We start from the raw sequence: 24,854 nt of genomic DNA on the forward strand, positions 1-24,854 counted from the left end.
TAAGTTGGGTCTACAGATGAGTCAATTAACTCCACACTGTGAGCAACCACAAACCACACTCTGGCCAGGCCATTCCCTTTGTAAAGGCACAATGCTTTATCTAGGAAGGACTAGGTAAAATGTGGATGCATCATTAGGAAAACTTCTTCATCACTAAAAAATAAACAAAAACTGGTTCCATACCTTCCTGAACACAGTGCAAGAATCAAAAGGCATCAATATTTGTCCAGGATGACTTGCTAACCCTTACCTGTCCGGGAGGGGAGCTCTCTGCACCCAACACCTGCCTATAGAACACCGGATCGCAGCTCCGCAGTGTGTTCTGGTGGCTGGCCAGAGGGCTGGCGGCCCCAGGTTTCTTCAGCAGCGGGTCGCTGCGGCGTGAGTCAGTGGTGAGGTACACCTGATGGTAAAGGTGCGGCGGCACCAGGCCACCCCGCACGGCGTCAGCGTGCAGAGAGGGCCCTGGCGTTCGGTATAGAGAGCTCACGGGGGCTCGGTATAAGTCCCTGGACTGTTTCCACTTATAAACTTTGAAGATTATCACTCCCAATACTGTGACTGCAAACCCCACAGAGACCAGGATTAGAGAGAGGAGTAGATAAAAGGTGAGATTTTTATTCTGCTCCCCAGGAGCAGAGCCAGAGGGGAACTCAACCCGGGCTTCTGGAGATTCCTCAGTTACTGACACAGTCAGGGTGGCGGTGGTGGACAGCGACGGCTCTCCACCGTCTTTGATCAAGACCGTGAGAGTTTGCCTGGGCGAATCTGTGTCCTGGACTGGGCGAGCAGTACTGACTTGACCCGTGTGAAGCCCCACGGCAAAAAGGCTCTGGTTGGGGGCTCCCAAGAGGCTGTAGGAGAGCCAGGCGTTGTATCCTGCATCCGAGTCCCAGCCCACCACCCGCGTGACCACGTGGCCGGCAGCGGTACCTCGGGGCAGCATCTCCACCGAGCTCCGGCCAGGTCGGGGGTATAGGACCTGAGGGGCGTTGTCATTGCGATCAGTGACAAATATGTTCACGCTGATGTTGGTGGTCAGGACCGGAGAGCCCCCGTCGCTGATATGAGCTATTAATTCGAACTCCCGCCTATCCTCATAGTCCAGGGGCACTAAAGATGACACTATGCCACTGTCACGATTTATCGTGAAATAGCGACCCACTAGCCCGGTTTCAGCTCCTTGCTCCAAGAGAAAGAAGGAAAGCCGAGCATTCTGTGGGGCATCGGGGTCCCAGACACTCAGATTTAGTATTGGAACCCCGGGGAGGTTATTTTCCTCCACATAAACGTCATAGGAAGATTGAGAAGATTGTGGAGGGTTGTCGTTGATGTCAGACACCTGCACCCACACCGTTGTAAAGGCTGAGAGGGAAGGGGCTCCAGCATCTCGAGCAGTGATGCTGAGGTTGTATTCTGGCACAGTCTCCCGATCCAGGGCTGCGCTGGTTTTCAAAGTAAAGTAATTCTTGAGGGAAGATGTAAGGCTGAAGGGGAGTCCTGGTGGAATCTCGCAAGTCACTAGCCCATTCTCCCCTGCATCCAGATCAGTCACACTGAGCAAAGCGATGACAGTTCCCAGAGAAGCATCCTCGGGGACTGGGCTGTATACGGAAGTGACTGTGATCTCCGGGGCATTGTCATTCACATCCACAACCTCTACCAACACTTTGCAATGTGCTCCTTCGGGATTGGAGCCCTTGTCTTTGGCCTGTATGTAAATCTCGTGGAGTTTTGTGTCTTCGAAATCCAGTCGACCCTTGATTGTCAGCACCCCGGTTACAAGGTCTAAGGAGAATAGTTCCCGCACGCCGGCGCGGTTGTGGCTGCCGAAGGAATAAATGATTTCACCGTTGGGGCCTTCATCCAGATCGGTTGCGTGGATTTGCACCACGCGAGTGCCGGGCGGTGCATCCTCCAGGACGCGCGCCCGATACAGGGACTGGTTGAAGGAGGGCGCATTATCATTCGCATCCAGCACGGTGATGCGAATGGGAAGGCTGGCAGAGCGAGCCGGGGTTCCTCCGTCCAACGCTGTAAGCACCAACTGGAGATTTGGCTCTCGCTCCCGGTCCAGGGCGCGCTCCAGCACCAGCTCCGCGTACTTGGTGCTGTCCTCCCGCGTCTGCACTCGAAGCGCAAAGTACTCATTTCGGCTCAGCTCATAGGTTTGTAAAGAGTTGCTTCCCACATCGGGATCGTGCGCGCTCTCCAGCGGAAAGCGCGTGCCCGGCGCCACGGCCTCGCTAATCTCCAATTTCATTTCCCGGGTAGGGAAAGCGGGATTGTTGTCGTTGATATCCTGAATCACCACTTCCGCCCTGAAGAGCTCAAGTGGAGTCACCACTAACAACTCCAGAGTTACCGTGCAGGAGGGCAATGTCCCACAAAGCTCCTCTCGATCCAGGCGGTCATTCACGAACATCTCTCCGGTCTCTCGGTTCACCTCAAAGAATTTTCGGCTGGCTCTGGACACCACCTGGAGCTGACGGGCTGACAGGCTGCCGAGATCCAAGCCAAGGTCCGCGACCACGTTGCCCACCGTGAAACCCTTCTCTCTTTCCTCCAGGATCTCATAGCGAATGACGGCGGAAGCCTTGTGCAAGGCACCAAGCAGAAGCAAAACTCCCACCACTCTCCCGGTGCTTACCAGTCCGCTCCTCCAGGCCTCTGGGACCATCTCACTCAAAGGTAGCTCCTCTTAGCGGGGCCCAGATCGTCCTGGCGTTTTCGCTGAGAAACTTTCAGCGGGTTAGCGCTTGAGCGCTGGGCGCCGAATCTGACATGGCTTTCCGGATGCCGTTGATTTGCTCGCCGGCTGTTCAGTCTTTGCCTCATCCCGGGGCGCCGAGAGGGGACGGGCCGGGGCCAGATCTCCCGCGTCTTCATTGGCCGACAGCGGCACGCAGAGTCCCAGCCAATAACTGCACGAAGAATGCGCTAGCGCCGGCTCTCTGAGTGGGACAAGCGCTTAGCGCCAGGAACTTCACTTTCCTTTGGCTTCCTTCCAGAGTTTACGGCCAAGGCGCCTTGGCAGCATCCGTACATCGGAAACCTAACTTAGCCTGGAAAGCCAATTGCAGGGTGATGAAGCTGGCTATTCTGCAAGTCTTCGAGCCAAACCAAGGCCTATTAAACATTTTGATGGTTGTCTTTAATCGCAAGAAGGGGGATCTAATCAAACCGAAAACGATACGACGCTGTCTGGAAAAACACCAACAAATTTGGTTTGTTGGAGGACTGAGTAAAACCTATTACTCTACTAGTAAGGAGTAAGTTAGTATTTCTGTGGAGATGTTAATTGCAGTTTTTACCTCTTACCAAATGAGACTGTAGCATTCCCTGTCACTTCCTCAGTAAAGCAAAACAAGACCTACTAATAACTGTGGTGTAACTCCGTTCAATGCAGATTTCTTTTAAAACTGGATATTGTTTCCCTAAAAACCAGGGAGCAACGTGAAATTTCCTACCTTTCCCCCAATGAGCATAATCTCAATCATAAAGCATAATCTTAAACGTTTTCCTTTACTTGATCAATGTGTTTCTCAAGGTCTTGGGTTCAAACGACACAAAGAGAAGTCACATTGCTAATAAAGGATAGCACCTCTCCTCTAAAGGGGTGGGGGGTAGGCTTATTTACCACTTGAGACCTTTATAAAATGATTGCAATATGGCAAAGCTCCATAAAGTCTATAGAGAAATACAAAGGCATTACCCACAGAATAAAGAACCTCGAATTTTTCATATTTAAGATTGCAGTTACTAAACAAACAAAATAGAAATGATTAGGATGATGAATAAGAGAGTTGGGTATGAATAAGTCAGAGCTGAGTTGTACATCCTTGGACAAAAAACCCCAAACTATCCTTTAAGCCTTAGAGTCTAAGGGTTCCTGGATTCCTATCTATTAAATGAATAAGGGAGGTTAAATGCCTGGCACAGAGTAAGCCTCAATTAATGACCCAAATCACCCCATTAGAGGCAAAGTTTTAGAGCCTCACATGCTATTTCTCTATAACTGAGACATTGCTTTGATTGCATATAGTTCTTTCTGAAGTGTAACTGAACCTTGAGGCTGGGAGGTAGGCAGACAGGTTAGATAGGTAGACAGGAAGTAAGTATATAGAATATTTATTGAAAAGATGAAAAGCCACATTTTACCTGTTTATCCATGTCCTCAATACTTTATCTCTTAAAACCCCTGGATTCAAATAATCAAGTATGACAATTGGCTAGATCACAAGAAGGTTGAGAGACATTAAAAGATAGAATATATTCTATAGAATATATTTAGAATTTAGACTATAGCCCAGTCACTTGCTACTCAAAATGTGAGCCAAGGACCCACAGCATAGCATCACCTGGGAGTTTGTTAGAAGTACTGAAACATCCCACTTCAGACCCACAGAACCAGAATTTACATTTAACAAAATACCTGGATGATCTGAATGCATATTAAAGTTTTAGAAGCATGGATCTAGTGGGTTATTGAGATAAACTAATTTATCAATCATATTTTCTATTCACTATCACTTAATTGATAACATGTCTTTTCAAAACTAGCTTTTACAAGTTGAAGTAGTTTTCCCATTCATAAGGCCCATAGTTTTTCTAAGACCTCTTCATAAGTCAGCAAAACCCTCTTGGACCTATTCTTCACAAAATGATCTTAACATTTTAATTGAATCATGAGTCCCCAGCTCAAAAATCCTCAGTAGCATCTCATTGCTCTTGAAATAAAATAACAATTTTTTTGCATAGTATCTGAGTTTTCATGTTTTCTTCTCTTGATATTCTATAACACTGCTTTCAGTGTGGTCATCAGACCAGCCAAGCTCTTTTGTGCCCTGGGGCCTTCACACAGGCTGTTCCTCTCCTAGGAAAGCTTCTTTCCCTTACCTTCCTTTGCTGTGCTAACTTCTACAAATCTTTCAGGTCTCAGTTTAAATATTATTTCCTAACAGGAGTTTTCCCTCTGTCAGAGCACCTTATATTTTCCTTTGTTTACCTAGCACAATTAAAGATTTTGTGATGTGTTTTGTTTTAGCATAATGTCTGCTTCTTTCACTAAAAAAATACAAAAGCTGCAGGAGGGGAGAGACCATGCCTTTAAAAAAATTTTTTTTTATCCTCACCCGACGACATTTTTCCATTTTTTGTTCAGATAGAGTGAAAGGGAGAGAGAAAGAGAAACATTGACATGAAAGGGACACATTGAGTGGCTGCCACCCACACGACCAACCAGGGCTGGGGATAAACTGCAACCAAGGTGCATGCCCTTAGCAGAACCGATGCTCTAACCGCTGAGCCAAACCAGCCAGGGCAGACCATGCCTGTTTTGATGATCACTTGTATACCTGGTGTCTAATACAGTAGGTACTTAATGCTTCTCCCCCTCCTAGCTTTATTGAAGTAAAATTGACAAAATTATATAAATTCAAGGTATACAAATGATGATTTAATATATGTATATAATGAAATGATTACAATATAGTTAACACATTTATCACCTCACCTAGTTGCCATTGTGTGTGTGTTAAGAACATTTAAGATCTATTATTTCAGCAAATTTCAAGTATACACTACAGTACTGTTAACTATAGTTACCATGCTGTATATTAGATTCTCATAACTTATTCATTTTATAACTAAAAGTTTGTACTCTTTGACCAACATTTCCCTATACTTATATGCTTATTAACATGGCAATCATCATGTTACTGGTATAGTACAAATAAAATTTACTAAGGGATATATATATATATATATATATATATATATATATATTCATTTATGTACATCCATAAGCATTTTTGGAAGATACAGTCACTCTTTCAAGCTACCAGGTGGCCTAACGAAACTATTCCTTAACATAATAATTTGAAAGAGAAAATATAGTTCACCAAAGAACCAAGTAAGGTGTGCTAATACAACTTACTGGAGATAAACAAAGATGAAATAACTAACTAGCTGTGTCACCTATATCCAAGAGAAATGGAAACACCGTTGTATAGGATCAATCTTCTTTTCTCTCTTTTTTTATTTTAAAAGAAACTCTGATCAATGGGATGCACAAATACAATGTAATTTTTAAATAAAAAGTAAATGCATTTTAGTGGTCAAGAGTGAGGCTTTAGTGTCCAGAAGACTCAAGTTCCAATACTGGACATTACACTTAACAGCTATGTAACCATGAAGTTTTTATTTTTAACTTCTCTTTTATTTTCTTGATCTATAAAATGGGAATAATAACAGTACTCCTTGATATAACCATGGGCATCTTAATCTCTCATTTTAATCTTTTAACAGCTTTATACTTATCATAGAGTTCACCTAGACAATCAATGATTTTTAGCAAATTTATGCAGTTATGCAATCAACACCACAATCCAGTTTTAGATTACTCCCTTCACCCCCAAAAGTTCCCTTAGGCCTGTCAGCAGTCAATCTTCACTCTTACCCCCACCCTCAGGCAACCACTTATCTACTTTCTATGTAGTTTTGTCTGTTCCAGAAATCTCATAAAAGTGGGATGATAAAATACACAGTCTTCTGTATCTGGCTTCTTTCACTTAGCATAATGTCCAACCCAATTCTTAACTACACCTTCAAACCTGTTCTTTCTCAAGGGGCACTTCTAGCCCAGTCAAAAATTCCTGTCGGTCTTAACATCTTTTTGTATATCCCACATTCCATTCATTACCAGTCATGCCAATGCTTACAACCTCCGAAGTATATTTGAATCTATCAATTACTCTCCCTCTCCACAGCTACTACCTGAGTCAAAACCACCTTAAATAATGTCATAGCTTCCTCTCTGGTCTTTTTATTTCCTCTTTTATTTTCCCTAAAATCCATTTCACATGCAGAAACCTGAGGGATCTTTCAAAAATATAAATTAGCCCTGGCCAGTTTGGCTCAGCGGTTAGAGCGTCGGCCTGCGGTCCGGAGAGACCCGGGTTCGGTTCCCACTAAGGGCATGTACTTCGGTTGCAGTTTGTCCCCGGCCCTGGTTGGTCGTGCGGGTGGCAGCCACTCGATGTGTCCCTTCACGTCGATGTTTCTCTCTCTCTCTCTCTCCCTTCCTCTCTCTCCCTCCCACTCTATCTGTACAAAAATGGAAAAATATCCTCGGGTGAGGATAAATATATATATATATATATATATATATATATATATATATATAAAAATTAAATTATATACTCTCTTTGTTATACATAATGTTTGGTACCAGGACTGGCTACATAATTTGTGGGGTTAATGCAAAATAAAAATAGAGGGCTCCTTGTTTAAAAAGTACTAAGAATTTTGAGATGGTGACAGCAGAGGATTAATCCAAATACAGGGCTCTTCCAAGAATGGGGGGCAGTGTGACTGCACAGGCCATATGTCTATGATGCTGGCCTTGCCTAGCACAGAGGAAGCTCTCCATAAACATTTTTTAATATTATTTTTAATATTAGGTAATTACCTAATATTTGTCCCCAGAGAGTCAGTAATATCAGAAAAGCCTACTCATGATACTATTAAATTACTGCATTCAAGGAAGAATTTATGTATTACCCCCTTAAAGTCCTAAATATCATCTAATAATTTCTCAATTCAATCTAATTTGCCTATTTGAGGGACATCTTAAGGTCAAATTAAGGGATCATTTGAGGCATAAAAATGGCATAAAAACAAATAATCAATAGATTAATCAAATATGTATGACAATTTAGACAGGTGAGATTCAAGGATTTGGTGAAGAGGCAGAATGGTTTAGCTTAATATTTACCTGAAGCTATTTGTGTTTTGCATACTTGGATTTTAAAAGATGACCTATGGCCTAGCCTGTGTGGCTCAGTGGATTGAGCATCATCCCACCATCCCAGTTAGTTTCCCAGTCAGGGCACATGCCTGGGTTGCAGGCTTGATCCCTGGTAGGGGATGTGCAGGAGGCAGCTCATCAATGTTTCTCTCTCACATCGATGTTTCTATCTCTCTTTCCCTTCCTCTCTCTCTAAAATAAATAAATAAATAAGTTGCATTTATGTATGTATGTATGTATTTATTTTGGCACATGCCCCTAGCAGGAACCAAACCCGGGACTCACTGGTCTGCAGGCCGATGCTCCAACCACTGAGCCAAACTGACCAGAGCCAAATAAAACGTATTTAAAAAGTAAAAGATTATCTATGAATACTAAGAATAAGTTTTTTAAGACCTCCATTTTATTTACCCTTAGAACAAGAAAAAATTATCTCATCAAAATATTTTGGAAGTACAGTCAGTGATTTTAGAGGTCAAAAGTTTAAGAAAAAAATGTTTGCTTCTTCTCCCATCTGAATGCTATTCTCTTCTAGTTTTGATCACATAAGTACTCTCTTATTGCTTATTATATCACAAAGCTTAGATATGCCAGGAAACTACTTGCAAAAGACTACTAAATTTGTTCACATGAAAGTCTCCCAAGATACCTCAATTTTCCTTAGATAGAATTTGTTCAATTTTTTCCAAGAATGCTGTTATTATATTGTTATCTAAATTACCAGATGGGTAGCCTTATATGGCTATATTGTTTATTTTTTCTAAATTAAGTACTTCACTTCAATATGTAATGATAATTTTAAGTGAGAAAAAGTATAGCTTTCTGATCATTAAAACCTGGCAACACATAAATTTAGTATATGATAAAGATACTATTTCAAATCACTGGGGCAAAGATGAAGTTTTTAATAAATGATATTGGGATACTTGGATAGCCACTTAGAAAAAAAACAAAGATAACCCTGGCTGGTTTGGCTCAGCAGTTAGAGCGCCAGCCCATGGACCAGAGAGTCCCGGGTTCAGTTCCCGCTAAGGGCACGTACCTTGGCTGCAGTTTGTCTCCGGCCCCAGTTAGGCTCGTGTGGGTGGCAGCCACTCAGTGTGTCTCTCTCACATTGATGTTTCTCCCTCTCTCTTCCTTCTGCTCTATCTGAAAATAAATGCAAAAGTGTCCTCAAGTGAGGATTTAAAAAAAAAAAAGAAAAAAACAAAGATAAAATTAAATCCATACCTCAATACACACAAGAATAAAGTCCAGGAATCTAAAAGTAAAAACCAAATAACAACCCCCCCCCCCAAAAAAAACCCCATACAAATCCTAGAAGAAAACTAATGAATTTTTCAATATCCTGAATGTATAGCAAGGCTTTCTAACTATGACTCCAAACCTAAATGCAATACAAGAAAAGCCTGATTCATTTGATTAAAAAATAAATAAATACAGGGGAAAAAGGGTTACATGGCAAAAAATACCATAAACAAAGTTGAAAGGCAAATTAAATGCAAAAAATATATATTTGAAACTTGTATCTTGGACAAAGAGCTAATGTCTCTAAATATATAAATAACTTAATGCCCTGGCCAGTTTGGCTCAGCGGTTGAGCATTGGCCTGTGGACCAGAGAGTCCCGGGTTTGGTTCCTGCTAGGGGCACGTACCACAACAACAACAACAACTATATATATATATATACTTAAAATTTTAGGATGAAACACTTAAAACGCTCATAGAAAAATAAACATAAGACATGAACAGATCACTTTTTTTTATCCTCACCCTGAGGACATTATCACATTTATTTTCAGATAGAGCGGGAGGAAGAAAGACAGAAACATCAATGTGAGAGCCACACATGGACTGGTTGGGGCCTGGGACAAACAGCAACCAGGGGTATATGCCCTTAGGGGGAACCAAACCCGGGACTCTCCTGGGACTCTCTGGTCTGCGGGCTGACGCTCTAACCACTGAGCAAAAACAGCCAGGGCTGAACAGACAACTTTTAAAAGGAGACAAACTGGCTCTTACACATATTAAAAGGTGTTTAATTTCAATCATAATGAAAAAAATTCCAATGAAAACTATTTTTACTGATCAGATTGGCAAAAGTGTAAAATCTGACACATACTCTGTAGATGAGAATTTTGGAAAATTAACATTCTCATCTATTGGTTAGAATGCAAAATGGTACAACCTATATGGAAGGAAATAGTAATATTTGACAAAACTATTTATGTATTTAGCTTATGACATAACAATCACAGTTTTAGGAATTTACCCTAATATACACCATAAAAATTATGAAAAGACATATGTACCAAGGTATTCATTACAAAATTATATGTAATTGCAAAATAGATTGGAAACTACCAAATGACAAACTACAGATTGGTCAAATAGTCTATGATATGTATACATACAATGGAGTTTTATAAAGCTACATATTAAAAAAATAAAACAGCCCAGCTAGTGTGGCTCAGTGAATTGAACAATGGCCCATGGACTGAGAGGTAGCCCAGGGGCTGAGAGGTACAGGTCTCATTCCCAGTCAAGAGACAAACTGGCATGCAGGAGGCAACCAGTCAATTCTTTCTCATATTGATGTTTTTCTCTCTCTAATAAATCAATAAAAACATAGAAAATAAATAAAACAAAGATCTCTATAAATTGATGTAGAAGATTTCCAGGATCTATTATTAGTGCAAAAAGCAAAGTGAATATTTTTTATTTTGACTGTGTGGTACTAGTCATATCACTACAAATAACTAGAAGATTGATGCAAATGTGGGAAAAAATGTTTTTAGACATTTGCTCAAAAGTAGTTCAAAACTGAGTGAAAGGAACAAATGTAGTGAGTTCTAGGATCTCTGGTTTTTTTGTTTGTTTGTTTGTTTTTTGCCTGGAAGCAATTTTCAGATGATGAGTCAGGAAAGGAAAAATCTAAGAATAACACGGTGGCTTTGCTGAATAGAAATTAGAATTTGGAGAGATTAGAATTTGGAGAATTTAGCCAGAATTTGTGGGACAGAACACCAGAGAGAGAAGAGCTACATAAAGAACTCTAGACATTTGGATAAGGACTCCCCTGAGTTTTGGGCTGAATGATAATCTGAGTATACATAGACTGACATTCTTTTGAAGCTGGGCAAAGAACAACTGTCAAGGGAGCTATTAGCTGAAGAATTCCTAAAGTTCCCACAGAGATGGGAAATATTTGAATTCCATTTAGCCAGAATACAGAGACCACGCCAAACACTCAGAAAAATTAAAAAATAAAAACGTCAAAATTTAACAGTAGGTCTAAACTAGCTCAAAGCAAAAGTTTCTATAGACCCATCCTAACAAAGTTTAAAAACAAGCCTTGAAAAGATCAACCTGATCTGCAAATAACTTGAAAACCTTCAATACTTCTTAGAGACAACAAAATCCAAACTTTCAACAATGCAACATTTAAAATGTCTGCCATCCAGTAAAAACATTATTAGTTATGCAAATAAGCAGAAAGTTGTTACCTATAACCGGGAAGAAAATAAACACTAGAAATGACATAGGTGATGAAATTAGCAGACAAGGACTTTAAATCAGCTATTGTAAATATTATCAAAGATTAAAAAGAAAACATGAAGATAATGAGAAAAATGAAGTGAAATAAAAGAATGAAATTTAATTTCTAGATGCGAACAATAAGTGAAATGAAAACTTCACTAGGTGGGATTAGCAGTAGACTAGATACTGACGGAAAAAAAATCATTGAACTTTCAGACAGAGCAACAGAGACTATCCAAACTGAAATACAATTTTTAAATTAACAGAGGTTTAGCCAACTGTGGGAAATTATCAAGTGGTCTAACAAAAATGAAATTGAAGTTTCAAAATTGTATATAAATGTGACAAATAATATTTGAATAAATGTAGCCCAAACCTCCTAAACTTAAAGAAAATTATGGACCTACAGAATCAAGAAGTTCAATGAATTCCGAGTAGGATAAACATAAAAGAAAACACACAAAGGTCCATCATAATCACATTTATGAAAGCCTCTGATAAAGAGAAAGTTTTAGAAACAGCTGGAAGAAAAAAAAAAAACATTAAATAATGGGGGAACAAAGATTCAAAAGATTATAGACTTCTAATCAGAAACAATGCAAAATAGAAGAGAGAGAGGAACAATAGCTTTAAAGTGCTTAAAGAAAAAAACTGTCAGCCTAGAATTTTATATCCAGCAAAACTCTCTCTCAAAAATGAAGGTAAAATAAAGATTTTTTTTCCAGAAAAATAAAGAAAATATGCAACCAGCAGATCTATATTGCAAGAAACATTAAAGGAAATTCTTTAGTCTGAAGGAAAAAGATACCAGATGGAAACTTGAATCTATGTAAAGAAATTAGTGACAGAAATGATAAAAATGTAGGTTACATATAAAAGACTTTCCTTCTCACTTTTATTTATTTATTTTTTTTATTTTATTTTTTTTTATTTTATCCTCACCCGAGGACATTTTTCCATTTTTTGTACAGATAGAGTGGGAGGGAGAGAGAGGAAGGGAGAGAGAGAGAGAAACATCAACGTGAAGGGACACATCGAGTGGCTGCCACCCGCACGACCAACCAGGGCCGGGGACAAACTGCAACCGAAGTACGTGCCCTTAGCGGGAACCGAACCCGGGCCTCTCCGGACCGCAGGCCGACACTCTAACCGCTGAGCCAAACTGGCCAGGGCTCTTCTCACTTTTAAATTTCTTTAAAAGAGAATTGATTAGTTAAAGCAAAAATATTGCTCTGGCCGGTTTGGCTCAGCAGTAGAGTGTTGGTCTGCAGACCAAAGAGTCGCGGGTTCAATTCCAGTCAAGGGCACGTACTTCAGTTGTGCTTCGTCCCTTGCCCTCATTGGGGTAGTGCAGGAGGCAACCAGTCGATGTGTCCCTCTCATGTCAATGTTTCTCTCTCTCTCCCTCCCACTCTATCTGAAGATAAATAGAAAAATATCCTCAGGTGAGGATTTAAAACAAAAATCAAAAACAACATATTTGGGGGCTTAAAATGCAGAAGTAAAATGTGTGACAATAGTACAAAAAGTAAAAACAGAAGGAAAATATAAGTATATTGTTAAAGAGTACTTCATTATACATGAAATGCTATACATTATGTGAATTATATTTATAGTGACGAGTTAAGGATGCATACTGTAAACCCTAGAACAACTACTAGGAGCCCTGGCCGGTTTGACTGAGCAGTTGGAACATTGGCCTGCGGACCAGAGAGTCCCGGGTTCAGTTTCTGCTAGGGGCAGGTACAAATAAAATAAAATAAAATAAAATAAAATAAAGAGGATATCTAATAAACTAATGGAATATTAAGCAATACTTAATTAATCTAAAATGAGGTAGGAAAAATATATGTCATGCAAAAACTAATTATAAGAAAGCTTAGTGGCTATGTTAATATCAGAAGAAAGTAGACCTTCAGTCAAGATATATTAGCTGAGAAAAAGAGAGACATTTCAAAATGACAAAAAGGTTACTTTATCAATCATCAAGAAGAATCTTAAATGCCTACTTATCAGAATAAAATTGCCAGGGACAAAGAGGGATAAAATGCAATGATAAAATGGTCAATCCACCAGGAAGACATAGTCATCTTAAATATGTATATACTAAACAATAGAACTTCAAAACACATGTAACAAAAACTGATATAACTGAAAGATAAAATAGACAAACCCACTGTTATAGTTGGAGAATTCAACAATTTGACAACAATTAACAGAACTACTAACAAGTATATAGAAGTGAACAATAATCAATAAACCTCTTTTCCAACAATTGATAGCATTACTAACAAGAATATAGAAATGAATTCCCCCATTAATTAATAGGACCTGACACTTATAGAGCATTTCACCCAACAAAAGAACATATTCTGATCAAATCCAGGGCAGAAAACAAAGCTCAACAAATTCAAAAAAATGGAAATCACACAGAATATATGCTTTGACCATCTGGAATTAAAATAAAAATCGAGATAACAGGAAAATTTCTAAACACTTGGAAATAAAACAACACAGTTCTAAATAATCCATGGCTCGAAGAGTAAGTCTCTGAGGAAATTTAAATATACAGTGAACTGAAAATGAAAATACAACATCAAAATTTATGGAATTCAACTAAAGCAGTCCTAAGAGGTAAGTGTATAACACCAGCAATAAGAGAAAATGTCTCAAATACATAGACTATGATTCACCTCAAGAAACTAGAAAAAGAAGAGCAAAATAAACACAAAGCAAGCAGAGAGGGAAAAAGTTAATAAATACAAGTGCAGAAACCAATGAAATTGAGCTCCTAGGTATATACCCAAGCTAAATGAAAACATATATGCATACAAAGACTTGTAGTACATGTTCATAGCAACATTTTTTCATAATAGCCCCAAACTGCAATCAATCTAAATGTCCATCAATGGATGAACAGATAAACAAAATATGGTAGAAGGATGGAAATAAAAATGAGAGTAGAAATTAATGAAATGAACAAATAATAGAGAAAATCAAGAAACCCAAAAGCTGTTATTCCAATAACAAAATGAGATAAAGAAATTATAGAAAAATAAAGTACAGACTAATATCTTTCATAAACAAACAAATTGCGAAGTTGATCAAACATTTAAAACTCAATCTATGTAATTTACCATATTAGCAAGTAAAACTGAAAAGTTATATGGTCAGTTCAATAGAAGCAAAAAGGCATTTGGCAAAATTTAACACTCACTCATGATAACTCTCAACAAACTAGAAATAAAGGAAACTTCCTCAATCTGTTAAAATGTATCTATGGACACATAATGGTGGAAAACTAAATGCTTTCCCTCAGAAAAGACTAGAAATAAGGCAAGAATGTCCACACTCACTATCTCTATTTGATTTTGCTCTGGAAGTTCTAACCAATGCAACAGGGTAAGTAAAAGAAAGAAAAGGCATATAGATTAGAAAGAAAGAAATAGAATATTATTATTTTTTTTGCAGGAAACATGTTTGTGTATGTAGAGAATCCCAAAGAATCTCAAAAAACAACTAAAAACCAAAAACCCTATAATATTCATAAGTCAATTTATTAAGGGCCCAGGATAGAGATCAATATGACCAATGTTGCTTCAATAAATTCAATTTAAAAATCAATTGTATTTTTATTTTATTTTATTTTATTTATTTATTTTTTATCCTCACCCGAGGACATTTTTTCATTTTTTGTTCAGATAGAGCGGGAGGGAGAGAGAGAGAGAGAGAAGCATCAACGTGAAGAGACACATCGAGTGGCTGCCACCCGCACGACCAACCAGGGCCGGGGACAAACTGCAACCAAGGTACATGCCCTTAGCGGGAACCGAACCCAGGTCTCTCTGTACCGCAGGCCGACGCTCCAACCGCTGAGCCAAACCGGCCAGGGCTAAAAATCAATTGTATTTTTATATACTTGCAATGATCATTAGAAAATTAAAAAAAAAAAAAAATTTATCTTCACCCAAGCACATTTTTCCATTTTTTGTTCAGATAGAGTGGGAAGGAGAGCATGAGAGAGAAAACATCGACATGAAAAGGACACATCGAGTGGTTGCCACCCACATGACCCAACCAGGGCTGGGGACAAACTGCAACAGAAGTACGTGCCCTTAGCAGGAACTGAATCTGGGTCTCTCTGGACCTCAGGCCAGTGCTCTAACCGCTGAGCAAAACCGGCCAGGGCAGAAAATAAAAAACATTTTTAAAATTCTAACCATAAGATATTTTTCCATTCACCTTGAGATAGCGGGAGGAAGGGAGGGAAGGAGGGAGGGAGAGAAAGAGAGAGAGAGAGAGAGAAACATGGATGTGAGGGAGACACATTGACTGGTTGCCTCCTGCTGATCCCGACCAGGGCTGGAGACTGAACCGCAACCAAGGTATGTGCCTTTGATTGGACTCGAACCTGTGACTCTTTGGTCAATGGGCCGATGCTCTAACCACAGCCAAACCAGCCAATGCAAAAATAAAAAAAATTTAAATGCTATTCATAATAGTAGAAAACATTAAATAATAAGCAGTGAATTTATAAAACATCAGAAAATCTGCACACTGAAAAGCACAAAACATAGCTTAGAGAAATTAAAGAACACTTAAATATATGAAGAGATATACCATATTCATGGATTGAAAAAGTCAATGATATAATTAATTTTTCCTAAATTGAAGTTATAGAATCAATGCAACCCTAATCAATATCCAGAAGTCTTTTTTGTTCTTCAGGAAGTGACAGCATGACACCAAAATTTACACAAAAATTAAAGGGTTTAGAATAGCAAAAACAATTTTGAAAAAGAAAAACAAAGTCGGAGAACTAACACTACATAAATTCAATACTTTATTATAATACTATAGATATACATGTATTATAATAGAGATTCCACAAAAAGACACATATTGATAATCAAATGATTTTTGAGGAAGGTGCCAAGATTACTTAATGGGAAAAGGTAAACTTCTCAGCAAATTTTCCAAAGGCACAGCTTGATATCCCTTTGGAAAAATATGAAGCTTCACATCATACACTAGCATCAACTCGAAATGGATCATATACCAAATTATAATGTTAAAATTATATAAATTCTAGAAGAAAATATAGGAGAAAGTAAACAGAACTTAGCAATAAGCAAAGACTTATTAAATAGGATATAAAAAATAAAAACTATAAAGGAAAAAGTGAATATATGGAGCTTTATCAAAATCACAACTTCTCAGAATTCCAAAATGGCGGCAGAGTGAACAGAAGCTACACAGTCCATCTCCCAGGACCAAACTGGAATTACGACTAAAACACAGACAAATCGATGGGAAAAACCAATAGAAAAGCAGCTTGCAAGGACTATATAACCAGGGACACTGACTCGATCCTGGTAGGATTGCAAAGGCGAGAGATGGGGGCTGGGAGCCCACGGTCAGCAGCTTGGCAGCGGCCTTAGCTGTGAGTAGCGCCCTCGGGTTAAAATCCCAAGCAGCTCCACAGCGCAGAGCCAGGACAGAGGCTAAAAAAGCCACAGCCACTCACCTTGGGCTCCGGCAGAGGGAGAGCAGACTGGCCTGGAACTGTGTGGGCACACTCAGGATGTGGAGGACACTCAGAGCTTTTGCTGAGCTGCTGCCACGCAGGATGGTGGCCATATTGCTCCTTCCCAGGGCTCTGGGGAAAGGCAGCAGCCCTTCCCTTGGAGATCTAACCCCACCCTGTGGGCCACTGAAGTGCTAACTGAAGCTCATTAATAACCAGCATCTGCCCCACCCTCCTGAAATCCCCTTAAGCTGAGCACCTGAGGGAGTTTTTCAATCACCTGACAACCCAAAACTCATCAAATAACCTCGACTGCTAGCCTCCAGGCAAAAAGCTAGAGGATAACAGTACCTTTCCTAGGTTAGCAACTTAACCAGGAAAGTAAGACTTGAAAGTGGTGTTTAACATGGGTCCTCCTTCGCTCATCTAAACCCAGGAGAGGGAGCCACAAACAGCAGAACACCAACACCCACAGGGAAAACTTGACAGGCTCCAAAGCCCACTGTGATAGCCAAAATGGTGAAACATAGAAACAGAAGCCAAATGAAAGAGCAAGAGACCTCCACCAAAGATGAGATCAATGTGGAGCAGTTAGGCATGTTAACAGAGCTAGAATTCAGAGCCATGATCTTGAGGAAGCTCAACAGCATGAGTAAGGACATAGAGATGCTGAAAATAAGCCAATTGGAAATTTAAAACCATCAAGAAGAGATAAAAAATGACATATCAGAAATGAAAAACACATTGGAAGGTTTAAAAAGCAGAGTAGAGGAAGCTGAGGACCGGATCAGTGAATTAGAAGACAGGGTAGAAAAAATCAACCAATCAGAAAACCAAAAGGAAAAAACGATTAAAAAACAGGAAGACAGCTTAAGAGAACTGTGGGACAACTGAAAACGTAATAATGTTCGCATCATAGGAGTTCCCGAAGAAGAAGAAAATGAGCAAGGGATAGAGAATATATTCAAAAAAATAGTGACAGAAAACTTCCCTAATTTGGAAGGAAGAAGGCATTCAAGTTCAAGAAGCACAGAGAGTCCCAAGTAAGAAGAACCCAAACAGGCCCACACCAAGACCAAAAGTTAAAGACAAAGAAAGAATCCTAAAAGCAGCAAGAGATAAGCAACAGGTTACCTACAAAGGAAACCCCATAAGGCTCTCAGCTGACTTCTCACAAGAAACACTACAGGCCAGAAGGGAATGGCATGAAGTAATCAAGATCATGAAAAACAAGGATCTGAATCCAAGACTACTCTACACAGCAAGGCTATCATTCAAAATAGAAGGTCAAATAAAGAGCTTCCCAGACAAAAAAAAAAAAAAAAAGGTTAGGGAATACATTAGCACTAAACCAGCACTGCAAGAAATGTTAAAAGGACTGCTGTAATTAGCATGAGAAATGGGAAGAAAAATAGAACCACACTAAACAAAAATGTCAATAAATAAGTACATATCAATAATCACCTTAAATGTAAATGGATTGAATGCTCCCAGAAAAAGACACAGAGTAGCTGATTGGACAAGAAAGCATGACTCATCTATATGTTGTTTGCAAGAGACCCACCTCACAACAAAAGACTCACATAGGTTGAAAGTGAAGGAATGGAAAAAAATTTTCCAAGCAAATGGAAAGCAAAAAAAAAAAAAAGCTGGGGTAGCAATACTCATATCTGATAAAATAGATTTCAAAATGAAGGCCATAACTAGAGACAAAGAAGGCCACTACATAATATTGAAAGGATGTATCCAACAGGAAGATATAACCTTGATAAACATATATGCACCCAATATAGGAGCACCAAAATATATTAAAAATCTTCTGGAGGACTTCCAAGGAGAAATCGACAGCAATACAAACATAGCAGGGGATTTCAACACCCCGTTGACACCACTGGATAGATCCTCTAGACAAAAAATTAGCAAGGAAACAGAGACTCTAAATGAAGCACTACACCAAATGGATTTAATAGATATCTACAGAGAATTACACCCCAAAACTACAGAATACACATTCTTCTCAAGTGCACATGGGACATTCTCAAAGATAGACCATGTGATAGGACACAAACTAAATCTCTACAAGTTCAAAAAGATTGAAATCATACCAAGCATCTTCTCAGATCACAATGGCATGAAACTAGAAATCAATTTCAACAAGAACATACAAAGACATTTCAACACATGGAGGCTAAATAGCATGTTACTAAACAATGAATGGGTCACTGAGGAGATCAAGGAAGAAATTAAAACTTCCTGGAAACCAATGAAAGTGAACACACAACAACACAAAATCTATGGGATGCAGCGAAAGCAGTTCTGAGGGGGAAGTTCACAGCACTACAGGCCTACTTCAAGAAACAAGAAAAATTTCTAATTGACTGTCTACCCTCACAACTTAAAGAATTAGAAAGCAAACAAAAAGAAAACCCCAGAGCAAGTAGAAGGAAGGAAATAGTAAAGATCAGAGCAGAAATAAATGACATAGAGACCAAAAAAACAATTCAAAGGATCAATGAAACAAAGAGCTGGTTTTTTGAAAAGATAAACAAGATTGATGGACCCTTAGCTAGACTCACCAAGAAACAAAGAGAGAGAACCCAAATACACAAAATCAGAAATTAAGGAGGAGAAGTCACAACCAACACCACAGAAATACAAAAGATCGTTAACAGCTACTATGAACAACTATATGGCAACAAATTTGACAATCTAAGCGAAATGGACAAATTTCTAGAAACACACAGTCTCCCAAAACTGGACCGGGAAGAGATAGAAAACTTGAACAGACCAATAACAACTAAGGAAATTGAAGAGGTAATCAAGACTCTCCCAGCAAATAAAAGCCCAGGCCCAGATGGCTTCACAGGGGAGTTTTACCGAACATTCAAAAAAGAACTAACACCCATTCTCCACAAACTATTTCAAAAAATTCAAGAAGAAGGAAGACTTCCAAACTCATTTTATGAGGCCAGCGTAATTCTAATTCCAAAATGAGAAAAAGATACTACAGAGAAAGAAAACTACAGGCCAATATCCCTGATGAACATAGTCGCCAAAATCCTGAACAAAATACTAGCAAATCGGATCTAGCAATACATCAAAAAAATTATTCACCATGACCAAGTGGGTCATTCCAGGGATGCAAGGCTGGTACAATATTCACAGATCAATAAATGTGATACACCACATAAACAAAATAAAGAATAAAAACCACATGATCATATCAATAGATGCCGAAAAAGCATTCAACGAAATCCAGCATCCATTTCTGATAAAAACGCTCAGCAATGTGGGAATAGAGGGATCATATCTTGACATAATAAAGGCCATATATGTTTGTTTGTTTGTTTTTATCCTCACCCGAGGATACTTTTCCATTTTTTGTACAGATAGAGTGGGAGGGAGAGAGAGGAAGGGAGAGAGAGAGAGAAACATCGACGTGAAGGGACACATCGAGTGGCTGCATGACCAACCAGGGCTGGGAACAAACTGCAACCGAAGTACATGCCCTTAGCGGGAAACCGAACCTGGGTCTCTCCGGACCGCGGGCCGATGCTCTAACTGCTGAGCCAAACCGGCCAGGGCATAAAGGCCATATATGAAAGACCTATAGCCAACATCATACTCAATGGGCAGAAACTAAAAACATTTCCATTAAGAACAGGAACAAGACAGGGATGTCCACTTTTACCACTCTTATTTAACATAGTACTGGAAGTCTTAGCCACAGCAATCAGACATGAGGAAAACATAAAAGGGATCCAAATTGGAAAGGAGGAAGTGAAACTGTCATTATTTGCAGATGACATGATATTATACATAGAAAACTCTAAAGACTCCATCAAACATCTACTAGACTTAGTAAACAAATTTGGCAAAGTAGCAGGATACAAAATTAACATCAAGAAATCAATGGCATTCTTGTACACCAATGATGAACTCACAGAAAGAGAAACTTAAAAAACAATCCTATTTACTATTGTGCCAAAAAAATTAAGATACTAGAAATAAACTTAACCAAAGAAATAAAGGACCTATTTGCAGAAAACTACAGGACATTGAAAAAAGAAACAGAGGATGATATAAAAAAGTGGAAGCACATACCTTGTTCATGGATTGGAAGAATTAACATCATTAAAATGTCCATATTACCCAAAGCAATCTATAGATTCAATGCAATCCCCATCAAAATACCAATGACATATTTCACAGAACTAGAACAAATACTTCAAAAGTTCATATGGAACCAAAAAAGTCCTCGAATAGCCACAGCAATTTTGAAAAAGAAGGACAAAGTAGGTGGGATCACAATACCAGATTTCAGGTTATACTACAAAGCCACTGTAATCAAAACAGCCTGGTACTGGCATAAGAACAGGCATATAGACCAGTGGAACAGAACTGAAAACCCAGAAATGGACCCAAGGCAATATGCTCAATTAATATTTGACAAAGGTGGCAAGAGCATACAGTGGAGTAAAGACAGCCTCTTCAATAAATGGTGTTGGGAAAATTGGACAGCTACATGCAAAAAAATGAAACTAGACCATCAACTTACACCATACACAAAAATAAACTCAAAATGGATAAAAGACGTAAATGTGACCCACGATTCCATAAAAATCCTAGAAGAAAATGTAGGCAACAAAATTTAGGACATCTTACGGAGCAGAATTTTCACTGATACATCACCTATGGCAACAGAAACAAAGGAAAAAATAAACATATGGGACTACATCAAACTAAAAAGCTTCTGCACAGCGAAAGAAACAATAATCAAAATGGAAAGGCAACCCACTGTATGGGAGAACATCATTGCCAATGATATATCAGATAAGGGGTTAATTTCCAATATATAGAGAGTGCTCATACAACTCAACAAAAGGAAAACAAAGAACCCAATTAAAAAATGGGCAGAGGAGCTGAATAGACACCTTTCCAAACAGGACATACAAATGGCCAAGAGACATATGAATAAATGCTCAACATCACTAATCATCAGAGAGATGCAAATTAAAACAACAATGAGGTATCACCTTACACCTGTCAGAATGGCCACCATCCACAAATCATCAAACAACAAATGTTGGTGAGGGTGTGGAGAAAAGGGGACTCTAATACACTGCTGGTGGGAATGCAGACTGGTGCAGCCACTATGGAAAACAATATGATGTTACCTCAAAAAATTAAAAATTGAACTTCCATTTGACCCAGTGATCCTGCTTCTAGGAATATACCCTAAAAAGCCTGAAACACTAATCAGGAAGAATATATGTACTCCCATGTTCATAGCAGCACTATTTACAATAGCTAAGATCTGGAAACAGCCCAAGTGTCCATCAGTAGACGAATGGATTAAAAAGCTGTGGTACATATACACAATGGAGTACTATGCAGCTGTAAGAAAGAAAGATCTCTTATCCTTTGAGATGACATGGAGGGACCTAGAAAGTATTATCCTAAGTGAAATAAGCCAAGCAGAAAAAGACAAATACCACATGATCTCACTTATATACAAAATATAATGAACATAACAGTCTGAGGAATACGGTAGACCCAGAAACATGGAAGTAGGGCACAGACTGACATCCCTCAGAAGAGGGGGTGGGGGGTGGGAGGAGCTAAACCACAGAACTTATATGCATGTATGCATGACCAATGGACATGGACAACAAAGCCAGAGATGGGGCAGGGGTGGGGTGGGGAGGGGTGTGCCAATGGGGTAAAAAAGGAGAAACATCTGTAACAAAATAAATAAATAAATAAATAAATAAATAAATAAATAAATAAATAAATAAATAAAGAAAGAAAGAAAGCAGTCAGAGGTCAATATGGAAAAAAAAAATCACAACTTCTGCTCTTTGAAAGACACTAACAAGAAAAGGAAAAGTCAAGGCAGTCTTTAAGACAAGTCACAATAACCACAAAACATGTATGTGACAAAGAATTCACATCTAGAGTATATTTTTTAAAACTCTCACAACTGAATTTTAATAAGACAAATAGCTAAAATATGAACAAAAGATCTAAACAGACTCCAAGAAGAAGATATACAAATAGCCAATAAACACATGAAAAGATGTTCAGTATCTCTTTTTTTTTTTAATCCTCACCTGAGGACATTTTTGCATGTATCTTCAGATAGAGTGGGAGGGAGAGACAGACACAGAGAGAGAGAGAGAGAAAGAGAGAGAGAGAGAGAGAGAGAGAGAGAGAAAGAAACATCGATGTGAGAGAGTCACATTGAGTGGTTGCCACCCACACAACCCCAACTGAAGCCGGGGACAAACTGCAACTGAGGTACGTGCCCTTCGTGGGTAGACACTCTAACCACTGAGCAAAACCGCCAGGGCAAGACGTTCAATATCTTTAGTCCACAAAAAAATACAAATTAAAATCCCAATGAGATAGTACTACACATCCCCTATAATGATTAAAATTAAAAAGTTTGTCAACAGGAAGCACTGGGAAAGATGTGGATCAAATGAAACTCTCATACACTGCTGCTGGATATGTAAAGTGATATTACCACTTTAAAAAATAGTTTTGCAGCTTCTTATGAAACTAAATATATACTTCCCATATTATATGACCCAGCAATCACGTTTTCAGGTATTTATTCAAGACTAAAAAACTATGCCCACAGAAAGACTTGTACATAAATGTTCATAACACCTTAATTCAGAATAACACCAAACTGGGAACAATCCAAATATCCAATAGATGAATGGCTAAACAAATTGTGATATATGTGTACAATGCAATACCACTCAGCAATAAAAAAGAACAAATAATACATACAATAATGTGAATGAATTTCAAAAATCTATTGAGCAAAAGAAGCAAACACAAAAGAGCTCATGTAGAATTTCATTTAGATGAAATTCTGGAAGAGGCAAAACTAATTTATGGTGACAGGAGCAGATCAGTAATTGCCTGGAGCCAGATATGTGGGGAATTGATTGTGAAGGGACATGAGAGAACTTTTAAAGGTTATAGAAATAAATGTTCTATAGTTTGATTATAGTGTCAGTTACACAGGTGCAAACATTTGTCAAAATTCATTGACCTGTATAATTTTAAAAGGCACATTTTATTGTATACAAATTATACTGCAATAAAACTGATTAAATTTTTTAAAAAGCAAAGTGCAAAGGACAATATACAAGCATTTCTCTCTTTTCATGGTAGTGCAGGACTGTAAAAATGACCATGCAAGCTGACACTGTAAAGTGATCTTAATCAATGGTGAAAATTATGATTGTTCCATGACCTTTAACATTTTTTATGTAAACATTAGAAACTCTCTAATAGAGAAGTAAAAAATAACAAAATATTTATTTATTATATTGTAATCTAAAATATTAAAACCACTGGGAATTAAAGGGTTTTTTTCTTTGTAAAAAACTTATTAAGAAGAGGTTTTGGCTTCTTCTCATCCTATAATTTACAATATGGAACAAGCATTCTCTTTATGCTTTGGCAAACTGTCAAACTCCTTTCTAAGTTTGGATCAACTTCCAACATAACCTGTGAGCTTTCAATGGCATGAAACATTTCAGAGTTACTTTAATGTACAATTTTTTGCTGGTGTCATTTTTTTCTAGGACATCTTCATCCTTTTCGTCACAACCACTTTTCTCACTCATGTTATTAAGTTCACCTTCACTAAGCTCCTTTAGCTACATGTCTAGAGACTCTCGAGGTCAGAAGTGTCAACATCCCATGGCCAGCTTGTTCTTCGATAACTCCATTTATTTCATTCAAATTTCACGGAAAGCATTATCACTTTTGTTTCTTGGTTGCACTCCCTTCTTTGTTGGTCAGTTCCCTCTGTATTTTTGCAAACTGTCATGTGGGTTATTACTGGGAGACAAGAAGGCAATACAACTACATCCTCTGCTGTCTGTGCATTAATCAAGTAATCAATGCAGAGTAACCAAACACTAACAGACTGAAAGAAGCCATGTGATTTG

The 24,854-nt window shown here is 38.7% G+C and overlaps 1 protein-coding gene across 10 annotated transcripts in view; it reads right to left on the minus strand.

Annotated features, from left to right (window-relative positions):
* Positions 1–24,854, minus strand: part of LOC118616167 (protocadherin gamma-C4) — a 182,207-nt gene that overhangs the window by 29,283 nt on the left and 128,070 nt on the right. Inside the window, exon 1 of one of the 10 annotated variants that reach the window (XM_036241586.1) lies at positions 251–2,828. The exons of the other annotated variants lie outside the window; for them this stretch is intronic. Coding sequence (XP_036097479.1) covers positions 251–2,680 — 2,430 coding nt within the window. The 5' untranslated portion in view covers positions 2,681–2,828. Of the gene's footprint in view, positions 1–250; positions 2,829–24,854 lie in introns of those variants that run through there. 10 annotated transcript variants of the gene reach the window in all.

The sequence above is a fragment of the Molossus molossus genome, unplaced genomic scaffold, assembly GCF_014108415.1.
Source record: "Molossus molossus isolate mMolMol1 unplaced genomic scaffold, mMolMol1.p scaffold_m16_p_4, whole genome shotgun sequence".
In the NCBI taxonomy this organism is placed as follows: domain Eukaryota; kingdom Metazoa; phylum Chordata; class Mammalia; order Chiroptera; family Molossidae; genus Molossus; species Molossus molossus.